General features: G+C 46.0%; 1 protein-coding gene across 4 annotated transcripts in view; it reads left to right on the forward strand.

Moving 5' to 3' along the window:
- The window catches only part of EMB1187 (Protein kinase superfamily protein), a 41,642-nt gene that overhangs the window by 17,301 nt on the left and 3,907 nt on the right, over nt 1-20,434 (forward strand). For all 4 annotated transcript variants that reach the window (XM_086806148.1, XM_086806152.1, XM_086806149.1 and 1 more), the window contains exons 7-9: nt 16,443-16,527; nt 16,655-16,760; nt 16,894-16,960. In XM_086806148.1, the coding sequence (XP_086662274.1) occupies nt 16,443-16,527; nt 16,655-16,760; nt 16,894-16,960 (258 nt within the window). The remainder of the gene's footprint in view (nt 1-16,442; nt 16,528-16,654; nt 16,761-16,893; nt 16,961-20,434) is intronic.

Genomic DNA, 20,434 nt, shown 5'->3' on the forward strand with positions numbered 1-20,434 from the left:
GCACAATAACAGAGATAGAGAAGAATAGTGTATTACTAAAGTGATAAAATAGATGGCAAAGCCCCACACCCGTGTGCTGCTGTGAATGGGAGCTTCGATGGCTGATTTGGAACTGCTAAGACAGAGGCTGCATGCTAGTAGAAGCTAGGCAGTAAAATCACAATGATGACTCATGAACTTTGTGGAGAAGGGGTTGGCTGTGTATCTATACAGGCTTCTATACGCGGGGCGGCCATGATATGTGGGTGCCACCATCCACGGTCATAGTCGGTGTCACTGTCGCAGTTAGACTCGGCCCATAAAGGTGAATTATATAATGCTATGTAGTTTCCCCACCTCCCACAGCCTTCGGGCTCACCTTGGGCCATGTTTGGGCTCCACAATGTTAGGACAGGGTGCCCAAGAGTAAAGTCTACCTACTCCATGTGTGGACTGTTATGAGATAATGGTCTAGTGTAGCATGCAGCCTATTTGGTAATGTGCCAGATCTAATCCAAGCCATCTTTAAACCATTTGGCCATCCTCCATAGCGACTAGGAAGTGCTCTTTGTAGAAGTGAAGCTTTGTGGGAAGCTTTTGCAGAGAGAGCCATGTCCGACTCGTGTGAAGGTGAGCCAGCTGTAGGCGGTTGATCTCTTGCTGAGAGAATTTCCAGAAAGGTGCATCTAGGCTTCACTGGAAACGGGGACACGTAGGGAGGTGGGGTGCACGATCCATCTGAAGATGATGTGAATCAAACCAAATCGAAATGTGAGAAGATCAACATGTATGGTGTCCTTCTATGCAAGCGGATTGGAAGATTCAAGTGCTAACCATGGGAGGCGGTCTCTACCTACTGTGCATACATGGTAAATGTAAGTGATGCTCTGGAAAAGAGCATCAAGGATGACCGAGTGGGACTGCCTTAAACTCAGCAAGCACAATCTCATGTGGTATCGATGGCTTACTCCTTATCATGCTTGAGAACATCATTACTTGCAATCTCTATCTCCCAAGCCTGGCCAAAGCACCATACAACAGTTCTCACAAATCTGTCAAATAGCCAGTCGTAGTATTTGGCTCCTGGAGGTGAATGTGGAAGCATTGTCTCTCTAATTGGGTTAGGCCTGCATAACCTCTTGCCCGTCTTGGCAGCCCGAGGTATACATATGAAGGGACAAGGTCAGTCGCATTGCCTCTGTACATGAAAGACTATCTAGATGCAACTTGATGGAAAGTGTTAAAAAGCATGATATCACAATGATGCTAAAGTGCATTGAGGTGTCTCTGCAGCTTCTTAACTAGCCGAGATCTTGTGTCCCCAGGATAGAGGACATGTGTATTTGACCCCAATGGTGCCAAGGATTTCCTTGACAGGTCTCTTGATGCCAAGACCTATCCAGTCACTGACTCATACAAAACTATCACACCCATCATCTCCAGTGGGGAATGGAGCCCTTGCATATAGTTGAAGAGCCGTGCTCTTGGAACTCTGAGAGAGTGAAAGAAAGAAAGTTATATTAACGTCTGCGGAAGACCCCAAGGGTCTATGGGACCATAAATAATACAATGGACCATGGATATACTGAGCCACGGAAGAAAATGGAAAAATGAGAAAAACACCACTGCGTGTATACATCCAGATAGTAGATGATTATCCTATGATCCCACCTTAGCCACCAGTACCAATCTTAGGGTAGAAAGAGGGCCAGGCCTCTGTGATGGGAGCATGTCATGTTGGTGGAGAACTTCCTGAATCTGTCTTTGCATGGTGGAGGGTCCTTATGCTCTGGGTTGGGGGCGTTTGGATTGTAGAATGGATCGGGCTCTCTAGCTAAGAACTACTATGGGGCGTGATACCAGAGCGTTGATATGGGTAGTGGGCTCTGAAGTCGGAGCAAAGGCACTGGTATGGGTGGTGGACTCTGATGTCTGTGCGTGTACACTGTACCACAAAGGAATCTGTGAGGCTCTCTAGGAGGTGTATGTCGGAGCTGGGCTTGTCTGTGAGCATGCTGCCTCAACACATCCCTATGTAAATTGGATGTCAAGACACATGTGAGAGAGAGAGAGAGAGTGATGTGTAAGCTGGATGTCAAGACACATGTGACTCAAACCAACTGGTGTTGCGTGCATACCAAATTACCAACAACTGCTATAACTCTCCTGTGCCAATTGTCTAGAGGACTTTAAAGCTAACGGTGGAGGCAATCTCTATGTAATGTATAGACATGTATGTATGTGACGGCCTGGAACATGGGGTTGATCTAAACTCAGCCATTACTATGGCATGTGGCACTGATGGCTTACTTGTGATTATGCGTGATAGCATCATAACCTTTAGTCTCTTTGTTCTCCTTCAGTCCTCCTCTCCCAAGTCTGGTTGCACAAGGAAGATGCTCCATGGACCATACATCACCACTGGGCGAACCAAAGAGTATCAAATAGCCAACATTTGGTACTAGGTTCTTGGAAGTGAGTGTGAAAACAGTCTCTCCAAATGAGCAAAGCGGCATATCCCTGTGCTAGTCATGCCTGGGTGGCCGAGCGCATAGTGAAGAGCGGGCCAGTAAAAGTGATCCCCAAATATATATATGATGTGGCCAACTCAACCTTATCTCTTTTGTATGTGAAGAAATGTTTGGTTGGAATCGAGTAGGAGGTGTTAAAAAGCATAATCTTGGTCTTCCCAAGATTTACTGTGAGGTCTCTCTTATAACAAAAGGCAATACATTAAGGTGGCATTGCAATCCCTTGGCCGAGTCCAAGATGAAGACTATATCATCTTCATATAAGAGGATACATATCATTGTCTGTGTTATCTGCGAAGAGTATATGTATGCTACGTGCAAAGAGGATAGGTATTATTGTCTGTGCTAGCTGCGAGCTTGTGACCCGACCGGTTGATGAAACTGGAAATCTCATCAATGTATAGCACAAAAGTGTCGAAGAGAGTGGGCAACCCTATTTGACCCTAGTAGTGCTACTGATACCTCCTGGTGTTTGAACCCTGCCGGTCATAGGCTCACATAGTGCCATGACACTCCAAATGATCTCAATTGGGAAGTGGAGCTATTGCAATCTTTGTCTCTGTCTCTCTACTAGAGTACCGATTTGCCTCCAATACTGTCTCATAGATCTTGGCCAAGGTATGGCCAATCATGATAGTCTTGTAGTTATTGGGGTTCTTAGGATCTAATGCTTTATGTATAAGAACAATGGTGTTTGTGGCCTTCACAATTTAAACATAGTTGCCACAAAACACATTTCATACCCTGGGAAAAGTATCAAACACGTTTCATTCCTCTTTTTTCAGCTCCATTGTTTTCATAAAAAAAAATGCGGTTGATATCAAATAGCAACATGCCTCATACAAGAAAACCAAGAAAATCCACCTCAACGGCACTATATAATGAAGTTTGGTCTCTGGATTTTCTATTTGTAACTTATTTCAAATCTTCTATGAGAATTAAAACTTAGGAATGAGGTTTGCCACTCCAAAATATTATTTTTCATGATGGAAGAGGCAAAATTTTCATGTTCTATAACAAGGATTTTAGCATGTTTCTAAATCAACACTGGAATTTATACCTTCCCTAAGTGTATGAAACGTTTTGTAAACGTAAGAAATGTTATCGAAGCACGTTTTATGAAATGCTTGGCAACTATGAGTGACGCAAAGCCCTATAGAAGAGTAGGGACTAAGGTGATGGATCCATGTGCTTAGTGCTCAGTGCAGAATTCTTCGTGATCCTTGGTGTCACAATCCTCCAGAGATGTCACGTGCATCCCAAATCCAAATGCATCCCGCACTTGGATGCCACTGTTAGCAGTCATCTCCTGTCTGTACACTATGTCAGGGCCTCTCTTGTGGGTGTGCCCGCCCAGTTTTGGTGTGTCCCCATTTTTCCTCACTTCCATGTATTTTTCCCATTTTTTTCTGGGTGTGGGAGGGCTGTCGGCTACCTCCATTTGCTGGCTGATTGATGGTTTTAGCCCCGACCTGTTGTTCTGCCCTAGCTGATTGCGATATGCTGGCCGACTGCCCATATGCTGGCCGAATGGGCTTGATCAGGTCTTGGGCTGCTGTCGGCTGTTTTAGTGCTGGCCGACTAGCAGCCTGGGGCCATATAAAATGGCCCTTGCCCCCCCACACTTGTCATTCAGTATTCCGGGATTTATTGGTGTATATATAGTAGAGTTACACTAGCTTCTCTCTCTTGTATCTGTGTATTGCTCTCTACAGCAATTGTCGTCATTTTTGCCGTGCTTTCTGACATGGTATCAGAGCCCCAGGTGGCTTGAAGCTTGGAGACAGTTGGACGTCGAGGGTTTACTGATTTAGGTGCTGATTGGAGACTGTTTTGGGCTGTACGGGACTTGGAGATCGGGTAGAAGGCGGCCATCGTCGTTGGACAGCCAACTTGCATTCTATTTGCAGCCTCCTCTTCTTCTTTTTTCGCGCCCACCCTCCCTCCCTTCACAAGACCTTGTGAACCCTTGAGATGGCTGAGAAGCACGTGAGGATCTCGACACTCCCCACGTTCCTTGTGGACCGCTAGTTGGAGGGGAATAACTACGGCATATGGAAGGTAATGATGGAATTTGTTTTGGAGTCCTATGACTTGGTTGACTTCATTGTTGTTGGGGTTCCACGGCCGGAGTTGGGGAGGAAGGGGAGTTACCCTCTATTCAGAAGGAACGGGAGGCACAAGCACAATTATGGGATCATGTTAATGCCAGAGTTCGTTCTTTCATCTTCTTCAATTGAACACCACAGGTGATCAATCATATAAAGCATATGACGCTGGCCAGAGGTATTTGGCAGCATTTGGCTTCTCTACAATAGGGTATCACCCATGAAGAGAATCTCCTTGGAAGTTCAGATGTGGGTGATGAATCCTGCAAAGTCGTCGACGATGCAGGAGCACATCAACAAGGTGCAGGCAAGAAGTTCTCTAGGCAGGGAAAGAGATATCGTCAGAGAATATGGCCACAACGCTGCTGTCACATTTGACCTCTCAGTACTCAGTCTTTTACTCTTCTTTGATAACCAGTGGCAGACTCAGCACCATCACATGCAAGGAGCTTGTGTCCATGGTATTGGACCAAGAAGGGCGATTCATGAACCCTGCACAGGGCGGAGGTTCTGAGGCCTTGATTGGCCAATGGTTGAAAGGCCGTAATAACAACAATAAGGGCAAAGGGAAGGCTTCATCGGAGAAGTCTTCTGAGAAGAAGCTCGATTCAGACCGAGAGAAACTGAAGGCCGAGAGGACCTGTAATGATTGTGGCGAGAAAGGCTACTATTGGAGGAAGTGTCCCAAGCGGGCTAGGAAGAGTGCTGATTCTTCAGTTTCAGCTGTAAAGACTCCCGCCTTTGTGCACTTGGAGATGTTGGACACCGATTTTTTATCTTCTTCGAGTGAGGAGGCAGTTGGCTTCACCGCCAAGGATACTTGGGAATGGATTCTTGATAGTGGTGCTTCCAGGCACATGACTCCTTCCCGTGACTTCTTTCAGGATTTGAAACGGCAGTCAGATCGCATTTTCATTGGCGACAATTCCACCATACCGATACACAGTGAGGACCGGATGGAGATTGTTCCCGATGGCAGAGGGGGGAAGCATTCCTCTCGTGTTCTTTACGTCCCCGCACTTGGTTTTCATATGTTGTCAGTGCATGACGTGTGCAAGACTGGCTTCTAGGTGGAGTTTGAGGAGCATTCTATTGCTCTACGGGACCGCGAGACTGGCCAGGTTGTTTGGGAAGGTGGCGTGCAGAATGGTATATACAAACTCTCCGCACTCTCCTCTTTGATAGGTTCTCAGATTGGTGATTTGTGGCATTTTCGGTTTGGCCACTTGAATGTAGATGCGCTGCGGCAAGCTTTCCGGGACCAGATGGTGGTTGGCTTGCCAGATGTTGGCAGCAGACAAGGATGCTGTAGTTCTTGCATTCGTGATAAGCAGCACAAGGAATCTTTTCCGAAGCAGGCTTCCAGGCAGGCTTCGAAACCTCTAGAGTTGGTACACACTGACCTGTGTGGACCTATGCAGACAGCATCCTCGGGAGGTTCTTTGTACTTTATGCTGCTTGTTGATGATTGTTCCAGATTCACATGGGTTTATTTCCTTTCATAGAAGAACCAAGCTTTTGCTTGGTTCAAGGAGTGGCATGTGATGGTGGAGAAAGAGTTTGGCTTACAGATTAAGACTCTTCGGGCTGACAAAGGAGGAGAATTTTCTTCCAATGCTTTCGTGAGATTTTGCGCGGAACATGGCATCAAGCGGGACCTGGCCAATACAAGTTCGTCATCAGAGAATGGAGTAGTTGAGCGTAAGAATAGGACTATGGTGGAGATGGCGAGAACAATGCTGGAGCATCGTGATCTTCCTCGTCCACTTTGGGGAGAGGTTGTGGCTATGTCTGTCCATATCCTCAACCGTTCTCCGACGACTTCAATACCGAACATGACTCTCTTTGAGGCATATTTTGGCAGGAATCCTGATGTCTCCCATTTCTGTGTGTTTGGGAGCGATGCATATGTTCACATTCCGAAGAAGCAGAGGGGGAAGCTTGACTCAAAGTCCCAAATGCTTGTCTTTGTGGGATATAACTCTCTTTCCAAGGGATACAGGTTGTATGATCTAGAACGGAATGAGGTGGTTATCAGCAGGGATGTGGTCTTTGATGAGCATGTTCTGGTTTCCACTGTTGATGAGCCGCCACTTCTTGGAGACCCAAAAGATTCTCATGATGATTCCCAGTCGATTGTTCTAGCTGGACAGCCTCAGTCAATTGAGGAGGTTGAGCCCGCAGCTGGAGATGAGCCCTTGCAGAGCAGCAGGAGGCTCCGCGTTCTGTTTGAGTACCAGGTGTCACGGAGCCTCCCTCTCCGAATGGACCACAGAGGACGGACCTCGAAGATAGCAGAGAGTTCGTGATAAAAGTCATAAAGCGGAGCTTTTACAGGTAAACTATGCTTTGATGTCTCGTATCATGCAGGACAAAGAGCCCACTTCTGTCAAGGAAGCCCTTGCGTGTTGCCTTGTGTTGGTGGAACAATAGAGAGTAGATGGTAGGGAACATGGGCACTTGAGAGGGTAGTGTGAGTTGTAAGTAAGTCTACACCAACAATCACTTGGTTTGCAATACTGTATTCATATGCATTGGTATGGAAATCTGGGCAGAAAGGCCCATGACACTATGTACTTGATTCTCCCAAGATCAATATACTTTATTTGAGGGAGGGGCCGACCGTTCTGGCTCATTGTGTCTCTTGTCAATTCAGCAAATTACTTATTGTATTGAGCATGTTGTCCATTAAATCTTGGTGTATTTAAGTGTATTGATTAGCATTGTGTTCAACCAAGTTACATAGACCTTGGATGACTTCAATGGGATGTACCTTACAGAGGGTGAGGGTGATCAGATTTCATGTGCATGAGTGGTACATTGACCCACCTCCGGCCAAGGTGGCTAGGGAGAGATTCTGGCGTTTATGGATCCAGGAGAGTTGGCCCATCATGCACCTCTAGTGGGACCCGAGGGAGTGGACTTGGTGTGATCCTGCAGACAGGGAGGAGACTCTGGGTACCTCGTTTTTCGCATACACCACATGGCTTGGTTGTAGGATCTAGATACCAGAGGTCGAGGGCACTCCCGTAGCAGCAGGACACTAGCAGTCTTAGGGCCTCTCATCGCGTTTTCTCTCAGATTTTTGGACGAGGCTCTTGGACAATTTTCTACCTCGGAAGATCACCCTCTTTTTGTGGTTGTTGGCACATAGGAGTTTGACAGTTGGCATGTGGTTGGCCATTGGCGGTAGACTAGTAGCACATCCGAGATGTGGCCCCCAGGAATCTCAATGACATTCTCTTTGGGATTGCCCGAAGGCTCACCAGGTTTGGGAGCGGATTTTCTGCATCTTCACTATGGACAGGGCCTCTTCCCGTACTATTACATGGGGCACTGCCGCTTTGGCTTTTGAGGCTGAGGTTGTCATGGCTTATGAAGAGGAAGGTGGGGGGCTAGCCCTTCAGGTCTTTCACCTTCGCATTTTGATCGTGCCAGTCCTAGCCCCATCTACTGGTCACTGGACTCCTGGGTCTTACCAGAGATAGGAGATTTGTAGTAGCCATGCATTTGCCCTATCAACTACTTATTTGCTATACTAATTCTTTCTATTTGCTACTTCCCTTAGTGCTAGGCTTCACTATGGTTGAGTCTGCCTTGCATCTCCGGAGATTTGACAGGAACTCAGTACGAAGGGTTTTGTGTGAATATATGCTCTTATGTGTGTGTGTGTGTGTGTGTGTGTGTGTGGAGTGCACGTGTGAGAGCATATCTTGATACAAAGTTCTACACCCACTATTGGGCACTGATGATGTTAGTGGGGATGTCATAGTGTCTAGTTGTCACGTGCACACCCATCAGGTGTACAAGTGGCATGGCATCATCAAGCATTAATCAGGACATCTAAGTATTATTTAGGCATATATCAGCATAAGCATGTATATGGGGGTGTTTCAGCACCAACATCAGTACCTTAGCCTTCATGAGCATGTAAGGCATTTAGTTGCATCAGGTCGGGGCTGTTAGCACCAGCTGACAGCACATGATGACCAGCCGACAGCCTTCAGGATATTTATGGCAGGTCGTGAGCATATAGGAGCTGGCCGACAGCTTAATAGCTGGCTGACCAGCATCATTCCCACATATATATAAGAAGCGCATCCATTCAGTCCATCAGATCTTAGTTCAGTTGATAGATCATCCATCTCCTCAGCGTTTCCTTCCCAGGCAACAAGGAGAGCATCATTACATCAGCGTTTCAGCATACAGATAGCATCGCATCAGTTCCAAGCATTCCCTTTAGCGTTTCCTTCCCAGGAGACAAGGGAAAGTCAGTGGGACAGCAGTTCATCCAGCATATAGTCATCAAATCAGCATATTCAGCACCATAGGCAGCATATTCAGCATATAGTTTATCATTCCTACCTCCTACATAGAGGGAAGCCGGCATTGAAGGGTGGACCTGAGCATTGGAGCAAGGAACAGTCCTCATCTTCAGCATTCAGCCCATCCATCTCATCCCGAGAAGGATCTTCATCTAGGACAGCATCATAGATCTATTTAGATCTCATTGTAAACCCAATTATCTAATATAGCTGCATTGCATTGCATTGCATTGACACTATTTGTAAACCCATTCATCTAATATAGCTGCATTGCATTGACACTATTTGTCTATCTCTTAAGCATCATTAAGTGAAGTTTAGTTAGCCTAAGGTTGTGTTTATGACGGTCAATCTCTCCCATGTCACACTAGTCCATACTATGCATAATGGAGTTGATAGTTATAGTCTTGTGGGTTGACTACCATGAGTATATAACATGCACATTCCTAAAAGGTGAATTTGGGCATGTTCCCGGAAGGCACCCACACTCCGCTTGCGGAGTTCATTAGGAGCATCTGGCTCGACATGATTCACACCCTCCATGGCTAGTGGGGGAAGCTTGAGGGTGGTTCAGACCGTATGCAGAAGGGTTGGGAAGCCTTCCTGAGGCTCTGGCAACCTGGCCCTTTTCTGAGAGATAGAGGTGGTGAGTCCACTTGGCACACTAGACCACCTGTTTGGTTATTCCCTCCCCCACCCCTTGTATGAGATAGCCTTCTCCTCATAGAGCAGCTAGCCGGAGAAGTGCATCCTTCCTCCCCTTTTGTTCTTTGGTCCTTGCTCCATACATGGATACGAGTTTGTATTTAGCCCTTCGAGGCGGTTTTTTGTTAACTAACAGAAGGATCTTGTTTTCGGGGAAAAAAAAAAGAAAACAGTTGTGCACTAGGTACAGGAGTACGTTGGGGTTGCGCACCAAGTGGTTGCAAAGAAGATGGTTGTGTGAATAAAGGTGGAGGTGGGGGTGGTGGTGGTTGTGCAACCACTAGTTTGGCTGCCTGGGCAGCCAAGGCCTTTGCCGTGGCTTCCGCTATTCGAAGATCATGCTCCCCCTATCTCATCACAAGCGTTGGTGAAGAGATGACTAGGGTTGTTTCCCTACGGCGTACGACGGCTTATTGTACGGAATACCATATGGTGCGATACCGTACGTACTCGTACGGATTCGTATGGATTTTCAAGGAAAAAATAACTTTTCTTCCCGAATTTTTTTGGGAGGTAATGGTCTTTTTTTTGCTTATCTATGGTTGTTTGAGCTTCCTCTGTACTATGATGCTTCCTTCCTTTCTAAAATACTCCATATCTAGACTTGGAAATACCTAAGTTTATAAATATTTTTTTAAAACACCGTATTTTATCGTACGACAAGGAAAAAAATTATATTGTACCGTATTTTCCCGTACGGTATCGTATCGTACGAACCGTACGGTGTCGTACCTGGCTGGCCGTCTATTGTAGCACCTGCTGGGCAGCTGTCTGATGTATGTTTGCCCTCACACATGCAAGATGACCTGCCTTTTGCTGCAAATGCTGACTTAGGATTGGTTTGGACCTCTTGCTGCTTGGGTTAGTGGCTGAAGACTGCATTTGAGAGTTGCATTCACCATGCATGTGTGGAAGAATGCTGAATGCCTGGGAGCACCCTTGTATACTGCTTATGCTGCTGGCTGACGAGAGCAAACAGGTGGACCAGCCCTGAAGGGCTAGTGTTGGACATGAAAAAGGCATAAAACTGCTTTTACACTAGGCGCCCTCGTTATTTGGTCCTTGTCTTTGGCTGTAGGCACCTTTTCCCGTGGCCCCCATGTGTGTGTGGCCGATGGCTGTGAAACTACACCGGCTAGCTGTGAACATCCTTGGACACCGTCTTGTCAACAATATGCACGTCACACTTAATATGTAAAAGCCACTTTGCACATAACAACTGAATGATTCATTATTGCTCAAGATAATCTGCAAAAGAGACAAGCAGTACACCATCATTGGGCTTGCTAACGGGCCAACAAAACCCCCCCCCCCCCCCCCCCCCCCCCCCCCCCGCCCCCCCTCAATACTGGAGTATTTAAATCTGTACAAAGTTCCAAGGGCTTGCCAGCCAGATAATCCAATGCAATGCAAGTATGCCGACAAGTTACCCAAGCAAAAGTGTGTCGGAGTAGAATGTCGATGTAGGAGCCATCTTGACTTGACCACCAGTCTTGTACACCTGGAGAGGGATGAACATGAAATTGTCGTTTTGTGACCAGGCACAAACAAGTGCTCTCATACTTGAGCCTAGCTCATCCTCTCGTAGAGACTTCGAGTGCACAAATAGGCACAAGTACACGAGCAGGTTTAAGAGTACACTCTGGCACAGTACGAACAGTAGGGTTTCTAGCAGGTACAGTAGGTAGTACAAGAGGTACAACAGGTACAATAGGGTTCCGAGCAGTACAGTAGGTACAATAGGGTCCCCAGCAGCTACAGCAGGTACAAAGGGTTCACAGTTAGTTATAGTATGTAGAGAAGGTGACCACAGTAAGTACAAAGCAGGTACGGAAGGTGATACAGTAGGCGGCTCCAGCACAGCTGGTACAGTCGGGTACTGCTGATACAGTAGGTGCTGAGTCGGGTATTGTTGGGACAACAGTGCTGGTACAGCAGGTACAGTAGGCGGGTAAAGCAGATTCAGCAGGTACAACAGATACAATAGGCGGCTACAGCAGATACAACAGCAGGTACAATAGGCGGCTACAACAGATTCAGCAGGTACAGGAACTATCCACAAGGGGAGCAGTCGACCAGCAGAGAGAGAGAGAGATAGAGAGAGAGAGAGAGAGGTGCTCAACTTTCAGCCAGGGAGAAATGAAATGTCATATTAACGTCTTCAAAAGGCCAGAATGACCTATGAGACAAAAGTTACAATCAAAGGTCCAATACAAGCTCTATGTGGAGAGAGAGAGAAGGGAAAACCCACGCCCACCTCGAGGAGAGGGATTAGGAGAGAGTGGTGGAGAAGATGTGGGAGAGGTGGTGGAGGTACCTTTTATAAGGATTTGCACACACTGCGGTGACAGATTTGACTTTAATTGCACCCGACCAATGGCCTTATAAGTGCCCGGGATGATATTACATCATACAAGAAGGTGACAATGTGTGCGGGACTTGCACGACACTTACATGTGTGGGACATGCATGACACTGACTGTGACTACCTCTTGGCAGTACACTGTCGTCTTGTCCCTAGACAATGGGCTTACAAAATGCTTGGTGTTCGTCCTTAGGGCCTTGCATTTGAGTTGGTACGATATGCCCACGGCATTGAAGTGTGGAATGCATGTGATAGGCGTGGCTCCTATGTGCGGACTCCCATACATATCCAGACACCTCGGGTAGCCCCCTCTTGGGGCTCATGTGTCTCTCTGTAGAAGATGATGTCTCTTCATGTGTAGGTCTCTCAAAAACCTCCTGGATCGGACCAAAGGGTTTCATTGCAATTCCATGTGGCCGCCGAGGACTCCTCATCAAGCAATATAAACTTCTCTGGTTTGGGAGAAGCCATATCACCAAGCAAGCGCAAATTAGCACTTACAAAAATCAAGTCATTGACTTGTTTTGTCCCAAATTTGTTCCTCTTCTTGGATGCAACATGGCCGAACACACTCCATAGCTGCACAATCGGAGGGGAGCTTGCACCTTGAGACAAGATCCTTACTGCCAATGATTGAAGCTGTGGTGTACGAGCTCCATAATCCTCCCACCATATAGCAGCCCCTATCTTAAACCTATCTCTCTGTGCATCAGCCGATCCAAACCTTCCCAACTTGCTGCGATAAAATCCAAGTTGGTCTTTCACCAACCTTCGTTTATCTGCATCACGAACCTGCCTAGAAAGCACTGTCTCCCAACCATCCATCACCTCATCATCGGCCTCTTGTCCACATTCTTGGAACTCGGGATCCAAGACATACGCAGCAGCATGCATAGGAGAATGATAACCATTCCATCGTGCTTCACATAATTCTCGAACCTCTGCATATTTCTCATCAGACAAGCCCATTTCCCCTATTTTCTCGATCATTCGGTCAGCCCCCTCATAAACCTTGCCAATGCATGGCTCCCGTCCATCTGCAATCTGCATCAAGCGCATGATCGGCTTCATCATATCATTGATAGTGTTGGCTTCATCCCAAAATGTGAAGTCTTGTATGGTTCTTGCAACCTCTATGCCGGCTCTTGACCGAGAAAGAGCCCATCCCATCCACTCATTGCATACAACCAACTGCTTCAAAGGCAATTGCACTTTGGATAACCTCTTCATCATGAGAAAGTTATAACCAAACCGTGTCTCTGAGTACTTCAAGAGATCCTTTTTGGGCGATCTCTTGCGGAATTCATTCAAAATAAACTGATGGTTTTGAATGAATATTATTATCTCCTTGTCTTTTTGAATGTGTGGATCAACCCATGGCAAGCTGCCAACATCCTTCAATAAGTTGCTCAAACAATGAGCAAAGCATGGACTAAATGTGATATGCGGATACCTGTCTTCAAGCTTAAGACCAGCTGCTCGATTTGTTGCCTCACCATCAGCTAAGAACTGAATAACATTCTCTGGTCCAACTTTCTCAATACCTTCAGCCCACTCTTCCACAAGCTGATCTGCAGTTTTCCCAGTCCCAGAAGCATCATGTGAGGAAATGAATTGCATTCTTCCTCGAGAATAAGCAACCATGCCATGAATGGACCTTTTTCGAGTGTCACTTCAACCATCTGCAATAAGTGACACACCATTCTTTGCCCAACTTTCATGCACAGACTCTAAAGCACATTCAATTGCAGCTTTCTCCTTTTGCAACAAGTCTCATACGAAGGAGGCTTGTATGTTGGGCCATACCGTGCAATCTCCTGGACCATTTCAATGAAATATGGAGTCCTGGCAACATTGAATGCTACATGATCATGATAAAAGAACCTTGCAACAGCTGCATCTACCCTCTCTTTCTTGCGGGGATCCCAAGTTGCTCCGAAGGTTTGCTGCTTGCCGGAACTTGCACCCATAGACTGCGAATCTTGGGAAAATGCAAAGCTCCCAAGTCCTCCATACTGTTGTCCATCTCCCAAGTGTACATCTTCCCCATGCCTACTGAAGTAAGATGCATCAATTGCCGGTTTCTTTCGTGCACATGCTTTCTCCTCTTCACTTGGGTACTTTGCCAAAAGCTCTCTACGCATTTCAGGTGTTGTCCCTGGGCATTTGTTCACTTGTGCTTTTTCATTGTTTACATGGCATAGATGTGCTCTCACACGGTTTGCTCCTCCTGACTTCTCTTTGTTACATTGCTTGCATTTCCATCGTGTTGCACCTCCCTTAGATGAATACCTTTCTAGCCTTTCAACCTCGTCCCACCAAGTAGCATTCGAAGCCGATCGCTTTGAACCCGAGTAAGCCATGATTTCTGCAAATTCGGGCAAAAAGTTGAATAGACTTTCAAAGTTAACCATTACAGAGAAATGAGTCCTTTTTTTTTCTTTTGTTTAATGGGGAGAGACTGTGCAGTCCAGATTGTGACATAGGTAATTTTTAAAACACCAAAAGTTCAAACAATGAAAGAGAGAGAGAAGAAAGAGAAAAGCTTGCTGCCTTGCCTTCTAAAGATGTAAAGTGTTGAACTTGAGTCTTGATCACTCAGGCCCAGGCAGATTGCACTGTTGCTGCTTGCAGGTTGATACCAGGCACAGTGTTGAGAACTTGAGTCACGAGTGTACTACTGTAGTCTGTTGTGGACTTGTACTATGTAGTATGTAGACTGCAGTAGAATGTAGTCACTAATGTGTACACTCAGCACTGTAGTATGTACACGGCAAGGGCTGGGGCGACTGTAGTGCCTGGTACAGAACAGTACGGGCAGGCAGAACAGTACGGGCAGTGCCTGCGGGGGCGACAGCAGTACAGCCTACACGGCCACGGCCCACAGGTGACGGGCAGGCTGAAGTTGACTAATGTTGGGCAGGCTGCAAGTCGGCCGACGGCGACTACAGTACGGTTTTGAACTTCCGAAAAGCGACGGGCGAAAGGCGTACGGGCTTCTAATTTTTTTAAAAAAAATCCACGTCATCGTTCTCACGTGGGGGAACGGCAGCCCAGCGTTCCATCTCCCATTCCACCAGCGTTCCACGTACGTTTCACCACCTCAACGTTCCTCATCCCGTTTCCATCGTTCCCTTCGTTCAGGCCTTGGGGGAACGCGTTCCACCGTTCCCAATGGGGGGAAACGGGGTTTCCCTGCTACTATGGTGCTGAGAACTCTGGGAAGAGACTGAGCTTCGATTGCCTTGGCATGAAAAGCACAAAGAATGCTGAAAGCATGCAAAGGCTGGATGCCTAAGCACACATGCTTGACTGTTTGCGTGAGAACTTGGTTTGTATCTGATGATTTATGGACTGAGGGTGCTCGCCTTTTTATATTTCCATAAGGATGCTGGTCAGCTGGTTTACCTGCTGTCGGCATGAATTAAATCTTCCACGACTGAGCTATATGCATTAAATGGGTTGTGGGCTTGTCTGGCTGCTGGCCAACTGCAGCTCAGGAAACTAGGGCTGCCGACTGGGCCTACTGATGGTTGAAGGTGTTTACACCCCTCGCAAGGCTGTCCCCTCCTTGGGGCTAGCCATAGGGCTGGCCCCTGCTACATGAATGCAACTAACATGCCTCCGATGCATTCTACTCCTAGGCTGACATCTACATGCACCTACATGAGGACTACTTGCTGAATTCTCCAAAGTGGGTTAAGAGGACTGACCTGACATTGACCTGGCAGACCTCTATGGTTGGGAGACTGAGCAGTCTGAGCTACATAGCTCATGTGCCTGACATGTCCCAACTAGGGCTGTCATACGACAAATATCCTATCAAGGTACTACTTCTGTACATGTTTCTTGCACTATTGATGAGCCAATTTGTCACACTGTACCACAGTGCATGGGTGCACATGACACTTGCAATGGGGTGAGATCATGGATCTGTGTGGAGCAGAGAGTTGTCCTTTTTGCTAAGAAGGCGAAGCAGAATTCCATATGTTTGAACTTGAGGAGCTAGGGTCTCTCCCTGGTGAGGTCCTTCCCCGTCCACCAAGTGTCTATGAAAGGGGTTCTGGTGATGCCCATTTCCGGCACAAAATCTTGACATCTTCCTCCTGGTGGGAGGCTTGCAATAGCTTGGAGAGTACATGAACGATTTATAGATTTGTCAATATCTTAGATATGTTTCCCAAAGCTGGCTTTAAATTATAGGGTCTAGGAAGGGAGGGAGGTATTGAGGTTGCAACAGCTTGAGTCAAGGAGTAAATGGATGCTTTCTAAAAAGTGTGTTAGTGTCTGTGATTTGATTTCTTTGTATTTTTCTTTACGAACTTGTCATAGTACCAGCATTTTGCTGTATTGATGAACTTTTCAAAGTTTTTGTATATGCTTTGCTAGTTTTATTATTTTAAAAGAAATTCTCCATCTCTTGCAACAGGATACCAGCGATTTGTTGAAGGCACCGGTCGTATTTGCTCACAACGATTTGCTTTCTGGAAATCTGATGTACAGTGATGCTGAGGGTGATTTTTAGTGCTCTCTTTACCCAATGCCATTGCTAAGCTTATTCTTTTCAATATACACATTATTTCCATGTTCAAGGTTCGCTTGCAGGTTGTAAGACACTTTCTCTTTTATTCAAACCTTCAGATAAGCTTTACCTAATAGACTTTGAATATGGCTCCTACAATTTCCGTGGATATGACATCGGGAATCATTTTGCGGAATATGCTGGTTTTGAGTGTAACTACAGCTTGTAAGTCTCGAGTCTCTATTGTTATTGTTGCAGTGTTGTGTTATTTGACTTCTTGTAAGACTTAGTGTCTTCTAATTTTGGCCAAGAAAGCTTGCTATCTGCAAACCATCTTTGACAGCTTTTTGCTTTACAGATATCCCGACAAGGAGACACAATATCACTTCTTTCGGCATTACTTGAGTGCGGGGAATCCTGACAAGGTCAGTATTGTGAACTCTTGACTGTTACCATGTCATATGGCTGGATCTACTGCAGTTTCCGAGGAAGATGAAGTTTTACCTGGACCACTCTATGCCCAGTCCTCACAAAAGGCCCGTAATGCCTCGAAATGCCTCTGCAGCCCCTCTGGTGAATCAGAAATAAGAACAATATCATCTGCATACAAGAAGATCGGTATCAGGGCTCCTGCCAAATGTGCTCCTGGTCCTCCGTGTTTGTCCATGTAATCCGAGATCTCGTCATCAATGTATAGACCAAATAGAGTAGGAGACAATGGGAAGCCCTGCGTCACCCCGATAGTGCTGTGTATGATCTTTGAGTCACCTCCTGGCTGCCCATTTCCCTGCCTTACGTGCATCCAAGTTGCGTGGCATGCACTCCCTCCTGTGTGCCACCTGTGCTAGTGTGAGATCGTCTTTGAGGTAAGTCTTTTCTCCTTATAGTGCCCGCCTTTTGGTAAGGAATGCTTGCCTCGCCTCCAACCCCGCAAACTTGAGGATGAGTGCGTGTTCCTTGGTGGTGTCTTTGCCCACCCTCCATGCCTCAACGAAGGGGGTATCAGGGATTTCCAGCTTTCTGCATAGTGCTATGGCATCCTCTTTCGGCGAGGCTCCTTCCTTCCATCCCACCACTCTCACATTCAATGCTCTAATCTTCCTTCTTTTCTCCTCTTCGAGTGTGTCATTGATGATGTTTGGGGATGATGGTGGGTTCCATTGCTTCTTGGCAACTTCAATCCAGCTCCCCGCTTCTTCCACTTGTTTCTGTGTCTTCTTAATCACCTCGGCCCATGTGGTTGCCTCGTTTGCCGTCTTCTCCTCTTGTTCCTGGAGGGTCTTCATTTGCTCTCTTAAGTGTATTCAGCTCATCATTGAGGGATAGTTGAATTTCTCCTCCGAATTGAGTACGTGCCCTCAAGGTCTTGTTTTCCACTTTAAGGGTGGTGACTTGGGCCTCCAGCTCCGTGATTAGTGAGATGTGGTGGCTGGTTTTTGCGTCCAACATTTGGACCATTTCCTTTTGCATCTTGCTTAGCTGAGTTGCCATGTATGCCTGCATGTTTGACAAAAAAAATGGGAATTTTCAAAAATCAGGTGAAAAAGGTCCAATGAATGCTTCTACAGTCGTAATAATTTTGGAGTTTTTTCGGTAAATTTGTGCAAAATAATCTAATTGAACCGCTACAACTACAAAAATTTGAGGCTTTTCTGAAAATCAGCTATCTTCACCAAATTGAAGCCCCTGCACCCACCAAAATTTAGGGGTTTTTTATTTTTAGTAAAAAATTGACTAATTGAAATCTCTTACAGTACATTGAACGAAAAGTGGGTCCTTTGCCTTGGTCCTCGAGCCAGGCTGTCGGATCCAAATGCACGAGATTGACGGTACTCTTGCTCATAGTTGGCGTACAGCCGTATGATACAGTACAGTATGATACCATATGAGAGTTTACCGTACCATATGAAATTTTGGAATATGATACGGTAAAGTACGGTTTAAAAAAACACCTATAAATTTACAGATTATCAATTTGAAAGGATAGAGAGTTGAGAGGTTGTTACAAGTCATGCCTCAATTCTCCAAATCCATTGAGATTCCATCCTGGTGGATAACATGTCTCCATCAAGATTCCATCCTCGGGAATAACATGTCCCAAAAAAGAAAAATTGACCATGAATAATCGGGTCAAGTGAAGAGCAGCTATGGTACTAGTGGGAGCAGTAGGGGGGGTAGATGGTTTCGATGTCGTTGTAATTGTTGTGGTAGAAAAATCGACCCTCTCCCTGTCCTTATCATTCTTCTTCTTCATGTTCTTTGGACAGTCATTTCCAATATGCTTAGTTGGAGCACTCTCCATCAGCTATCTTGGCAGTTGGCACGATTCTCTTCAAGGGTGAGGGGAGTCACCGAGGCTCCCCCAATTGCCTTCCTTACCATCCTTGGCCTTGGAATGGATACCCTTGTCTTTGTCTTTTTGCTACCCGTGTTGTTGAGTCGTAGACTTGGAACTCTTGTGTCTTGAGGGTCCTAATAGCAAGACCATAGTTGTCACATACGATACCGTATAGTTCATACGATACGATACTGTACTGGAAAATACGGTACAATATAAATTTTTTTCTTATCATACGATAAAATACGGTGTTTAAAAAAAACACTTATAAACTTAGGTATTTCCAATTCGAGATATGGAGTATTTTAAAAAGGAGGGAAGCATCATAGTACAGAGGAAGCTCAAACAGCCATAGACAAGCAAAAAAAAAGACCATTACCTCCCAAAAAATTTAAAAATTTTCGAGAAATTTCTGAAAATTTTTGTATTTGGAAAAAATCTGTACGAGTCCGTATGGTACCGTACCGTATGGTATTCCGTACGATATGGTGTCATACGGCGTATGGAAACAACTATGAGCAAGAGGAACCTCATCCGAAAGGTCATAGAGCCGATGTGCACGAACATCTATGTGAAAGGACGGTTTCAAACCATCTTCAAACACTCAATTTTCTTCGATCGCCGATGGTCCTTCAGAGCATGAGCAAACGCTACCAAAAATGTGCAAGATAGTTGGTTATCGATTTGCCGTGTTTCTACATAAAATGCTCCATTGTTTCTTCAAATTACATTGGTAATCCATGAGAACAAATTGCATAAAGACCGCCTTATGATAGTCATCCCAACAAGTAACAGAGTGGTCTTCCCACCACAAGAGCATGGCACTTGTCAATGCGGTGCATACCAAATGGAGCTGAAAAACATTTGAATCACGTTGGTGGCCATCCCGTGCTACTTCTCCATCCATCTTCCTCTTGAAGTTGGGAGGCTTTAGAAGCTTCAATGATTGAGTTCGTTCCTCACAAGGCATGGAGGAAGAACTCGGCAAACCGGTAGTATCCCGAGGTCGAGCTGGTGAAGGTGAATGGGAACTATTTGAGCGGTCGGTGGAGAGGGACTCCAAGGAGACTAATAGGACCACATACCTAGAAACCCTATTAGGGTTAGAAAGGATAGTGCTAACTAGGGATTAGGATAACCCAAGATTAAGGGATGTAATAGAGACCTTCGACAGCATGAACGTCTCTCCTGCTGACCTTTTGCAGGTGTAGAATGATGACTATCGGACCGGGAGGGAAGCTCGTCAAGCACATCCATACTTGCATCGTAAGGAGTGAAAAACCCTCCTTGGGGGAGATTTGCCACGTCATCCTCTCAGAGGTGCTTGTGGCCTTGTTGAGAAGCATGAGCCTCTGTAGATGCCAATCTGGAACAATAGGCACATGGGGCGCCATCTCTAGCCTGTCGAGATGATTAGACATGGCCTCCTTATTTGTGTTCAGGCGCTGAAGCATCTCTGCAAGATGTTCGGAATCCATGATACAAAGAACTAGGAAGTAGGGAGAAGAGAACCCAAATAGTGACTTTTTCCCAAACCAGACTTGTGCACTCTTGGAAGCTA

The sequence above is a fragment of the Cibotium barometz genome, chromosome 12, assembly GCF_041138505.1.
Source record: "Cibotium barometz isolate CiBa-2024 chromosome 12, ASM4113850v1, whole genome shotgun sequence".
Taxonomy (NCBI): domain Eukaryota; kingdom Viridiplantae; phylum Streptophyta; class Polypodiopsida; order Cyatheales; family Cibotiaceae; genus Cibotium; species Cibotium barometz.